The 13,034-nt window shown below is 42.4% G+C and overlaps 1 protein-coding gene across 1 annotated transcript in view; it reads right to left on the reverse strand.

The window, feature by feature from the left end:
- Positions 1-12,001, reverse strand: part of LOC106563136 (rhotekin) — a 43,248-nt gene extending 31,247 nt beyond the window's left edge. Inside the window, exons 1-3 of the mRNA XM_014128387.3 lie at positions 11,666-12,001; positions 3,318-3,517; positions 3,167-3,228 (exon numbers count right to left, since the gene is read on the reverse strand). Of these exons, the coding sequence (XP_013983862.1) occupies positions 3,167-3,228; positions 3,318-3,517; positions 11,666-11,773 (370 nt within the window). The 5' untranslated portion in view covers positions 11,774-12,001. The remainder of the gene's footprint in view (positions 1-3,166; positions 3,229-3,317; positions 3,518-11,665) is intronic.
- Positions 12,002-13,034: the final 1,033 nt, after the last annotated feature.

A 13,034-nucleotide genomic window follows, 5' to 3' on the forward strand; every position in this document is an offset into this window, starting at 1 on the left:
GGGAAGCTTGTGGAAGGCTACCCAAAACGTTTGACCCAAGTTTAAATTGTTTAAGGCAATGCTACCAAATACTAATTGAGTGTATGTAAACTTCTGACCCACTGGGAATGTGATGAAAGAAATAAAAGCTGAAATAAATCACTACTATTATTTTGACATTTCACATTCTTAAAATAAAGTGGTGATCCTAACTGACGTAAGACAAGGAATTTTTACTAGGATTAAATGTCAGGAATTGAGGAAAAACTGAATTTAAATGTATTTGGCTAAGGTATGTAGACTTCTGACTTCAACTGTACGTCTCATGTTTGAGCCGTTGAATTGCGACTCCACTTTGTCTCTATAGTGACGCCTTGCTTGTTTGATTGCCTTACGGAGGGAATAACTACACTGTATTCGGCCATGTTTCCAGTCGCCTAGCCATGATTACATGCGGTGGTACGTGCTTTCAGTTTTGCGCAAATGCTGCCATCAAGCCACGGTTTCTGGTAAGGGAAGGTTTCAATAGTCACAGTGGGTACAACAACTCCAATACATTTCCTTATAAACTCGCTCACCGAGTCAGCGTATATGTCAATGTTATTGTCTGAGGCTACCTGGAACATATCCAAATCCACGTGATCGAAGCAATCTTGAAGCGTGGAATCTGATTGGACAGACCAGCGTTGGATAGACCTAAGCACGGGCACTTCCTATTTTAGTTTCTGCCTATTCAAGGGCAGCAACAAGATGGAGTCATGGTCAGATTTCCCAGAAGGAGGGCGGGGAGGGCCGTGCATGCATTGCGGAAGTTAGAGTAGCAGTGGTCGAGTGTGTTACTCGCTCGTGTACTGCAATCGATATGCTGATAGCCTTGTTCTCAGATTAGCTTTGTTAACCTGTTAGGGCTAGGGGGCAGCATTGACACGGCTGGATAAAAAACATACCCGATTTAATCTGGTTACCACTCCTACTCAGTAACTAGAATATGCATATACTTATTACATATGGATAGAAAACACCCTAAATTTTCTAAAACTGTTTGAATGGTGTCTGTGAGTATAACAGAACTCAAATGGCAGGTCAAAACCTGAGAGATTCCTTTACAGGAAGTGGCCTGTCTGACCATTTCTGGAACTTCTTTGCCATCTCTATCATTTACTAAGGATCTCTGCTCTAACGTGACACTTCCCACGTCGTCCATAGGCTCTCAGAGCCCGGGAAAAAAGAGAATGTCGTCATTCCAGCCCCAGGCTGAAACACATTATCGCCTTTCTCAAGTGGCCCATCAAGAGACACTAGCTTATGCGCGTGACCCCGACCGCCCCCGCCTTTGGGATTTTTTCCTCTGTTTGCCGAAAAGGAGATTCCCTGTCGGAATTTTGTCGCTTTTCTACGAGAAAAATGACGTAAAAATTGATTTTAAACAGCGGTTGACATGCTTCGACGTACGGCAATTGAATACTTTGAATTTTATTGTCAGGAATTGCGCCAAGCGCGCGACACTTCTTTACTATTTCGGATAGTGTCTGGAACGCACGAACAAAACGCCGCTATTCGGATATAACGATGGATTATTTTGGACCAAACCAACATTTGTTATTGAAGTAGACGTCCTGGGTGTGCATTCTGACGAAGACAACAAAAGGTAATGACATTTTTATAATAGTAAATATGATTATGGTGAGTGCTAAACTTGCCGGGTGTCTAAATAGCGAGCCCGTGATGCCTGGGCTATGTACTTAGAATATTGCAAAATGTGCTTTCACCAAAAAGCTATTTTAAAATCGGACATATCGAGTGCATAGAGGAGGTCTGTATCTATAATTCTTAAAATAATTGTTATGCTTTTTGTGAACGTTTATCGTGAGTAATTTAGTAAAATGTTAGCGAATTCCCCGTAAGTTTGCGGGGGGTATGCTAGTTCTGAACGTCACATGCTAATGTAAAAAGCTGGTTTTTGATATAAATATGAACTTGATTGAACAAAACATGCATGTATTGTATAACATAATGTCCTAGGGTTGTCATCTGATGAAGATCATCAAAGGTGAGTGCTGCATTTAGCTGTCTTCTGGGTTTTGGTGACATTATATGCTGGCTTGAAAAATGGGTGTCTGATTATTTCTGGCTTGGTACTCTGCTGACATAATCTAATGTTTTGCTTTCGTTGTAAAGCCTTTTTGAAATCGGACAGTGTGGTTAGATTAACGAGAGTCTTATCTTTAAATGGCTGTAAAATAGTCATATGTTTGAGAAATTGAAGTAATATGATTTTGAAGATTTTGAAAATCGCGCCACAGGATGGCAGTGGCTGTTACGTAGGTGGGACGAATTCGTCCCGCCGGTCCCATAGAGGTTAAAATCCCCAGCTACAATAAATGCAGCCTCACTGGACTTTGCATAAAGTCCAGTGAAGTTCCTTGATGGCCGTATTGGTATCTGCTTGCGGGGGGATATACAAGGCTGTGACAATAACCGAGAAGAGTTCTCTTGGGAGATAATACGGTCAGCATTTGATTGTGAGGAATTCTAGGTCAGGTGAACAAAAGGACGTGAGTTCTTGTATGTTGTTACAATTACACCATGAGTCGTTAATCATGAAACATACACACCCACACTTCTTACCAGAGAGATGTTTGTTCCTGTTGGCGCGATGCACTGAAAATCCCATTGGCTGTACGGACTCCGACAGCATGTCCCCAGCTAGCCATGTCTCAGTGAAACAGAGTATGTTACAATCCCGGATATCTCTTTGGAAAACAACTCTTGCCCTAATTCCGTCGACTTTGTTAACTAGGGACTGGACATTAGCGAGTAATATACTCGGAAGCAGTGGGTGGTGTACGCGCATCCGAAGCCCCACTAGAAGACCGCTCCGGCACCCTCTCCTCCGACGGCGTTGTTTTGGGTCGGCCTCTGGAATCAGATCAAATGCCCTGGGAGGTGCAGACAAAGGATACGCTTCGGGAAAGTCGTATTCCTGGTCGTAGTGTTGGTTGTACTTGTAAGTTGATATCTAATAGTTCTTCCCGGCTGAATGTAATAACACTTAAGGTTTTCTGGGCTAACAATGTAAGAAATAATACATAAAAAAAAAAATGCAGTTTCCTAAGGACTTGAAGCAAAGCTGCCATCTATCGGCGCCATCTTACAATGGTGTCTGTGTGCGCATGTGTACACTCACCTGAGATGGCCACATTACCCATGCAGGGCAGCCTTTCATCCAGTGACCCACCAATACAGGACCTGCAGCGGAGAACAGAGTGGTTTTATTTATTTACTAAATTGTTATGACAACAAACTGCCCCCACCCACCCACCCCCTCTCTCTCCTACCTGTGGCCTACTCTCTGCAGGACCTGGGCCTCCCTCATCCTCTGCAGCTGGCTGAGCAGGGCCAGGATGCGGGTGTTGCAGGTGAGCAGACTCTTGGAGGCCTCCAGGGCCTGGTCTCTCTGGGAGCACGCAGCTAGCAGCTTACTGGCCCCCTCACGCATCCGCACCTCGCGGTCTATCTGACGCTGCACCTCACCGTCCTGAGTGGTTGAGAGTGAGAGAGCAGAGCAAGAACAATAAGGAGAGAAAGATAACAGAAAGGATAAGAGTGGCTCTACTTTACTAATCAGTTACTATTGGCTTGTGTACAGCTAGGTGACCCTTCCTCCGCATTCAACAATGCCATATCTAACAACAGCTCCCAACACTACCCGGCTCAACAGAAGTCAGAGGTCTTGGACCAGGCCTAGACAGGAGGATGAGGGCAGTAAGGATATATTCTGTCCTGTTTACCAGAAACCCTAGACAATCAAGCAGCTGGGGCTTTCCACTTCAAACAGCACAAGAAAGAGGATTGACACCCACCATCTCAGTTTGTTCTGAAATCGTGTCTGTAGTTAGAAACAGATAAAATGAGCATTCCTGCAACATTTTGTTGGAATATAATCTGATCTCTTGAGATGTTAAGATAATTGATTGCGCCCAAATTGGCCATTTAAAATGTATAGGATTCATATAATATTCAATAAATATAGTACCTAACATCCAATTTGGTCCAAACTTTTTCCTTACAATCAATAAGACATGAGGAATCCCCAAAAATAAAAATAAAAAGCCTTCCACGGACCCCCCACACCCCCGCCAATCCCACCCCAACAACAAGTATACAGTATCAGTTCTCTGTGTATGACAACTAGTATGGAGCTGCGCTCCGAGTATAGTTTCTTCAAATTATGTATTATATTCTCAGTGAATTTGGTGATTTTTTTTTTTCTCCAACTGTTCAGAGAAATTTGTCTGAAGTTATTAGATTTTATGCCCCATCAGACATCCTGACATTACCAGGTTCTGACCACTAGATGATGCCATTCCTGCTATTAGGTAAATCGTGTGAATAATGTCTTGGGTATCCAATGTCATTTAAGTCATAGGAGTGATCTTGTCCCAGTTTGCTGCATCAGTGCCATTTTGCAGAATTTGTTGTCAGGAAAAGGTTTGGTCCAACTAGCTAGGAGGTTTGGTACTATATTTATTAGCCATGACCCCCACTCTCTTAGGGTATTTCCGGGGGGGGGGGGTTGGATGCAAAAAACACATTTCCAATTCACACGTGTATAATACCACACTTGTACATGTGTGAAATAGGACAAATAAGCATCCACCAAATAATAATAATAATAATAATAATTAATATTACACTGAACAACAATATAAACACAACACGTAAAGTGTTGGTCCCATGTTACATGAGCTGAAATAAAAGATCCCAGAAATTTTCCAAACGCACAAAAAGCTTATTTCTCTTAAGTTTTGTGCTATTAATTTACATCCCTGTTAGTGAGCATTTCTCTTTTACCAAGATAATCCATCCACCTGACAGGTGTGGCATATCAAGAAGCTGATTAAACAGCATGATCATTACACAGGTGCATCTTGTGCTGGGGACAATAAAAGGCCAATTTAAAAATGTGCATACAACATAATGCCACAGATGTCTCAAGTTGAGGGAGCATGCAATTGGCATGCTGACTGCAGGAATGTCCACTCTGAAAGACCCGGTCAAAATATCATCTTGGGTCAAACAGACTGATCTGTGATTATACATACATTTTTGGACTTTTCATTTAATTATACACTGAGTGTACAAAACATTAGAAACACCTACTCTTTCCATGACAGACTGACCAGGTGAATCCAGGTGAAAGCTATGATCCCTTATTGATGTCACCTGTTAAATCCCCTTCAGTCAGTGTATATGCAGGGGAGGAGACAGTTAAAGAAGGATTTTTAAGCCTTGAGACATGGATTGTGTGTGTGTTCCATTCAGAGTGTGAATGGGCAAGACAAAATATTTAAGTGCCTTTGACCGGGCTATGGTAGTAGGTGCCAAGCGCACCGGTTTGAGTGTGTCAAGAACTCCAATGCTGCTGGGTTTTTCATGCTCAACAGTTTGCTGTGTATATCATCAATGGTCCACTACCCAAAGGCCATTCAGCCAACTTGACACAACTGTGTGAAGCATTGGAGTCAACACGGGTCAGCATCCCTATGGAATAAAATATTAATGTTTGGTACAATCAGTGTACATAAACCTCGTACCTACCCATTGTTTCTTGAAGAATATGACTCAGAAATGCCTCATGTGCCCCTTTCCTCAGCGGTTTACCAAAACAGTGGCAGGGTGGCTGCTTTGTTGTAGTTTAAACTGCAGATTGACACAAATGACTCAAGTCAAGAAGAACGCTGTCTGTTCGGTCATGATGTAGTCTCTGAGCTCTCCTCACAGTCTTTTAACCTGTCCACTCAGATAATAAATACCATCCATGTCCAAAACAAGCACTTCAGTGTCAGATGTCCGAAAGAGGCACGCCCACACACACATAGGAATTTTATCCTACACTACCACTCAGTGGCCTTGTGATTTGAGTACCTGCCCTGAGATTGGATGTTTGGGAGTTCAATCCCTGGCCAAGTTATACCATAGACTGTAAAAATGGGACCCGGTGCGTCACTGCTTGCACTCCACATTAAGGGGATAGATCGAGGTAAGGCCCTTTTATAGACTAGCTTCCTGTCCATGGGGTGTACTTGTTCATCTAGCTGCCTCACGCTACAGAAATAGGAGACACAATCCTGGGGCCTCATTTTCTTTTTAAAAAGCTGAGTACATTCGCCGTTGGTAAGGAGATCGCATAACTGGGCGTATAGACCTTACATGTTTCTTTCATTATATAAATCAATGAAATTGCAGGACCTCTCTCCTTTTCTGACATGACTTACAGTACTTCCGCTACTATAGCCTAGGCCGACAACAAATATTACCATTCATCCAGCCCTTATTTAAGCATGCTCAAAATGAAATAGACCGGGAGACTATTTTAAATATTTGACAACAATACTAGGCTACAGCATGGTGTTGCTGTGTGATAGAAGCACAACATCATAGCCTATTTAATTTCACAGCCTATACCAAGGCAGGAAATGGATCACAATCATCTATTGATAAACAAAATATTCCACTCTGGCATAGAAGTGCAGGCTGTAACATTTACTTTTAAATTGCTCTAATAAGCAATCAATCTTGCAAAATGCGCGGCCAGTGGTTGGCACTCACTATAGGCGGCATGCATGTTTAGCTTGAAAAAGTCATTGCAAAAGATTAAAACATTCTGCCAAGATAATCCATCCACCTAACAGGTGTGGCATATCAAGAAGCTGATTAAAAAGCATGATCATCACACAGGTGCACCTTGTGCCAAGGACAATGAAAGGGAACTCTAAAATGTGTCGTTTTGTCACAATGCCACAGATGTCTTTTTTTTTTTTTAAGGAGTGTGCAAATTGGCATACTGACTGCAGGAATGTCCACCAGAGCTGTTACAGAGAAATTAAGGAATTTAGCAGTACATCCAACTGGCCTCACCACAGCAGACCAAGTGTAACCACACCAACCCATGACCTCCACATCCGTCTTCTTCACCTGCGGGATCGTGTGAGTCCAGCCACCCGGACAGCTGATGAAACTGTGGGTTTGCACAGCCAAAGAATTTCTGCACACACTGTCAGAAACATCCCAGGGAAGCTCATCTGCGTGCTCTTCATCCTCACCAGGGTCTAGCAGACTGCAGTTCAGCGTCGTAACCGACTTCAGTGGGAAAATGCTCAACATCGATGGCCACTGGCACGCTGGAAAAGTGTGCTCTTCACAGATGAATCCCGGTTTCAACTGTACCGGGCAGATGGCAGACAGACAGTGTGTATGGCGTCGTGTGGGCGAGCGGTTTGCTGATGTCAACGTTGTGAACAGAGTGCGTCATGGTGGAGGTGGGGTTATGGTATGGGCAGGCATAAGCTACAGACAATGAACACAATTGCATTTTATCGATGGCAATTTGAATGCACAGAGATACCGTGACGAGATCCTGAGGCCCACTGTCGTGCCATTCATCCACCGCCATTATCTCATGTTTCAGCATGATAATGCACGGCCCCATGTCACAAGGATCTGCACACAATTCTAAATAGATTAGGGACTAAATTTATTTCAATTGACTGATTTCCTTATAATGAACTGTAACTCAGTAAAATCTCTGAAATTGTTGCATCTTGCATCTATATTTTCGTTCAGTGTATTATATTTACTGAATATTATACGAATCCTATAAATAAATAAATGGCCAATTTGGGTGCAATCAATTAGTTGAATTATATTTCAACAAAATAATGTTGCAGGAATGCTAATCTTATACATTTTTAACCACCGAAACCATTTCAGAATAATCTGAGATGGGGGGTGTCATGGCTTACTGAAATGACATGGAACAACCCAGCTAAAGTATCAGGGTTTGGGCTGTGTGTGTGTGGTGTGTGCGCGCACTGGCATTGGTACTTGGCAGGATAAATTAATCAGATCAGACTGCAAAGACAATACGATGTGGGGCAAAATGTGGTGACATTATCTAGCCATGTGACTGATGCTATATTGTTTTAGGTTTTGTTGCAACATTGGTTTAACTCTATATCGCTATACACATTCAAACCAGGTTAAGATTGGAGGATTGGAAGAGATTAATGATCATGCTTTGTGCTGCTGCTACGTCATTTAATTATAGTATTTTGACCATTACCCTCAATGATATGTTATGTTTCTTTAAGCATGGATAGATCCCTTTTATTTATTTGTTTTAAATTATTTATTTAACTAAACAAGTTAGTTATGAACAAATTCTTATTTTACAATGACGACATACCTAGGCCAAACCCTAACCAGCACGACGCTGGGCCATTTGTGCACCGCCCTATGGGACTCCCAATAACGTCTGGTTGTGATACAGCCCGGGATCGAACCAGGGTCTGTAGTGATGCCTCTAGCACTTAGATGCAGTGCCTTAGACTGCTGCGCCACTTGGGAGCCCCATTACCCTTTAGTTCAGTGTACTTAACTCTGAACAACCAATCCCCATGTGACAGTAATTTTTATTTAACTAGGCAAGTCAGTTAAGAACAAATTCTTATTTACAATGACAGCCTACACCGGCCAAACCCGGACGACACTGGGCCAATTGTGCGCGCCCTATGGGACTCCCACTCACAGCCAGTTGTGATACAGCCTGGATTCGAACCAGGGTGTCTGTAGTGACGCCTCTAGCACTGAGAATGCAGTGAATTAGACCGCTGCGCCACTCGGGAGCCAAAAAGGTAAAAAAAAAAAAATGTGTCCAAGCATGTCCAAATGAACTGTGTTATGTCTGATGTCTCTTCCCTCAAACATCTACCAGTTACCTACCAGGATGTAGCACACCTGACAAGGGTCCCTGATTACCATATCTGTACAGAAACATAAGAATTCCTATCCAGGCCCAATTTACATTCTAACAGGTGTCTACACAGCCCAAATTCTAACTAGACTCCATATTCCTTCCAATACATTAATTAGATTCTTCACTAGCCATCTTGTACATACATAAATACATGATCCTAAATATGTGATCATGGGCGCTCCTGAGAAAGATTTTCTTATTATATTCACACATGTACACCATATATTACAAGCATCCCTACGCAACGACCACCCTTAGTAAAAAGGTCTGGTGCCGTCTCTGTACCAACACTGTTCTGTACACTCACCTGGTTATTTTCAAAGACGTTCATGTTCCTCGATCCTTCAAAAAGAGCTCCACCATCTACTTTGTGAATGACTCCACCAGTTCAGAATATACAGTCCTGTCTAGTTTGAGTTATTAAAACTACAGCCAGCCAGAGAGACGAGAGAACGTCCAGTCAACAGGGAGTGGAGGCAGGGATTTTACATGGATTAGTATGCCTTGTTATTTCAAATCCCAGACTAGTCCCACCTCTGGAGAGACTAACTTAATACCTGGATGTGCTTTACCTGACAAGATGTAACATACAGGCCATAGTCATATGTCATATAAACACAGATCTTAACGCCGTCTGCAGCTCTGACCTATTGTCAGCATGCAGATTTTATCGTGGCTCAGACAAAGTATTATTAAACTATTTTCATGTACTGTACTGTAATATGCCTGAGTACATTTTAGGCAACGGTGCCCTCTCCTGGACTGTTTTGTACTACATCCAATGGCCTTTCTATTCGTGGTTCATAGAGCACATGGTTACAGACCTCAGGCATTGACAATGCAATGTGACAGCATTGTCAAATCCATTCAACTCCAGAGGGGGAGAGTTGGAGCCAATAATGTAGAAAAGGATTTGGACTGCCTAGTGGGTTACTGGTCAGTAAAACCACAATGAAATGCTGTCCAATCTGATATTGGAACCTGCCACAGTATCATCAAGGCTCTCTCCACTGCAGCACTATGTAGAGATGTTAATGGGTGGTAAAGCTAGCTCACTCTGGCCTACTGGTCTAAGGTCAGTCAACTGCACAGGACGACTGGACATGGATTATTTTAGTCCTTGATCATGACTCAGTTCCATTCCATTACGCATAAGAGTCACAGGACAAAGGCGTCTTCTGTACGGGGGAGTTTTGTTAAGAGCCGCAACGTTCGGTCTGAACATGAACACGCATCACGTGTGGTACGGTTTTGGACCATATCTTTAATATCAGCAAGAAATAATAAAAACATTTAAAACGAAAGGTTAAATTGATACACACCTTAATAGGGTTAGGGTTCCAACAGCCATATTTCCATGTTACAGCATTTGTTTATGGAAAGCAGATGGAAGAGAGTGGACTACCTGTGCTAATTAGCTAGCTTAAAACTGATGTAGTATTAAGCGACATTTGAACCCAACCAATGTTTTTAACCAAGACCCATGTCTTAAGCCGTGACCAAAAAAATAATTGAGCCAGCAACCAACTTGTGGACATCACACATGGACGGTCATGATTAGGTCAAAATTAGGCTTACTACACAGGAGGACACTTGGTGGTTTCCCCAATGGCAGCATCACATACTGCAAGCTACAACCCACTGAGCAGTACCCAAGGAAAACCCCAAGCTGCTCTCAGACAGAACAGTCATTGTTTGAGACTGACCCTGCATAGTTAAAGAGGTAACAGAAGTTATGGATCAATCATTAACTGTGACATGTTGCTGTCTGGACTTCCGGCACTTGAGCAATGATATGAGTCACGGTCTGGTCTGCTCTCCTCCCACTCCCTGGCGTTAGGTCAGGTGTGTGAGTGTTTGTGTGTTGGGATTTCAGCTCTTCATCTCCCATCTCTCTATGTCTCCTTCTCCCCTCCATCTATTCTTCAATTCACCTGAAGATGCCCCTTGGTCTAGTCTTGGTTGGTGACTTTATAATGTGATCAGTTGATTCTGTGAGTTTGAAAAAACATTCCATGTTTTTATGCAGCTGATAAAAGTGTTAAATGAGTCTGATAAGAAATCTGTCTGTGCCAAGTATAAAGATTAGAGGGCAAAGAGCTTGGGGGGGAAAATGACATCACGTCGGAATAAAAGTGTTGCATTTCCCATATATATTATTTCAAGCATCGTATCACCTCTTATTAGTGACTTAAAGAGTTACTGTTACTCAAGACAAACAATATCATTTCAAGGCCAGGAAGCAATATGTACCTTCCAACTAGATTACTCAGGTATGAGTCATTTCACAAGTTCTGAGAACCATTTAGGATTTTTGTCATTTCCAGTATGTGATGTCATTGTATCAATCACCAAAAGTCACAATCATTTTTTTCTCTGGGGGGAAAAAAAAAATCTAAGCAATATTGTTAAAGGGGCAATCTGCTTTTGCTACATACATTTTTGCGGGACTTCTAAATTATATACTCATTTACTCTTGAAGAATATAACTTCTAAATGACTCATGAGCTTAGTTCAACGGACATAGCCCATTAGAACTATAACTTTGATATATGGATGGTCAGTCCTTTCATCAATAGCTCTGTCTATGAATTTAAGACTAACATTTCTCCAGGCTCATCCCTTCGTTTTTTACCAAAACAGGGGGTCGGCGGTGCCCTTTGTTATTGTTTCAAATGCGAGTTGCCTCTTTACATTATAGTTGTTATGAGCAGAGCACATTACTTATTTAAAATAGCCTGATTATGGTGATCCAATTTATCATAGAGAACTCAAATACACCGCATCAACAGCCGAAAATATGGTATAACGCATTAACACAGGCCGGGAGGATCGCTTTGTGGACCGAAACGTTAGCTCTCCACTCACCTGTGCCGTGTCCGTAAGAGTGTTGAAATGCCCCCGTCGTCGTATTTCCAGATCCAATGCTGACCCCCTTGCTATCGTGGTTCTCGACACCTGATGTCGGCAAAACATTCTAATAACCTACCATGTACAGTTACAAGTCGAAAGGATTCTTGAAAAGCTATGACAAATGGTATCCTGAAAATGCGAAGACACTATGACTACTGTTCTTTAGTAGATGCTATCGAGAAATTAATAAGTTATTCAAGAAGTTATAGTAAGGTCCATGGGTTATCGGCGTGTTGGTAACGTTACTACTTTATCCATGGGAACAGGGGTGCGGTTGGGTTGGGAGCGCGGAGGAGGCTATTTCTTCTTCTTCGGTATCAAGGCGTTCGCACATTTGTTTGTGCCTGCCGCCACCTATTGATCACGTTACACTTTGTGAAATGAAAATGAAGAAATTGCACTACCAACTAATCCTACACCTATAATAGCACTATTTAAAAAAAAATAAATAATTACAAATAAAATACAATTTTAAAAAAACACCCCATTCCACTACCTTGACCCTAACCGATCCTACACCAAGCCGACAGCCTGGGAGGACGGGACACTTTTGTTTAACAGGCCTTGTAACTCTGCAGTAAAACTTCCTACACCCAAGTACTTCTCTGCAGCTGCCACCACCACATCTATTCTCTGCGATTTACGTTCCATTGCTGCGGTACAGTTGATAACCATGACAATGAATGCTAAGAAGCCAACATTACTGAAGCACACATTTGTATCACTCTGTATTGGCCTAGGACTACTACTCACCCTTGACCCATCATCCTCTACTCTCTTCATTGCCTCAGCATACGACACCTTCTGTTCTACACTGACCCTGGCAACCGGTCTCTCTCAAACCGGGAACTTCTGATCCCCAGCAACATGAGTACCCACACAATTGACACACTGTTTTTTTCCACCAATACTAGACATTCCATTTTCCCATGCCCTCATGCACACTTCTCACATCTCGGAATCTCCTTCCTACACACTGCTGCAACATGACCATAAGCTTAGCATCCAAAACACCTTAGTGGGTTCGGCACAAATGCTTTCACGGGATAACTGACTTATCCTTCCAAAGAGACATCAGTGACTGTAACATACTCTGTTTTACGGACTCATGGCGCTCTCCAGATATACTGTTCCCATCCATACAGCCAGCTGGGTACTCAGTACATTGCGCAGACAGGAATAAATAATTCTCCGGGAAGAAGAAAGGTGTGGTGTATGTTTAATGATTAACTACTCATGGTGTGATTGTGTCCTTTTGTTAAACGGATCTAGAATACACCATTGTTCCTGGACCCAAGAAAGCAAAGGCACCTGAACTAAATGA

This window comes from Salmo salar, chromosome 11 (assembly GCF_965601325.2).
Source record: "Salmo salar chromosome 11, fSalSal1, whole genome shotgun sequence".
Taxonomy (NCBI): Eukaryota; Metazoa; Chordata; class Actinopteri; order Salmoniformes; family Salmonidae; genus Salmo; species Salmo salar.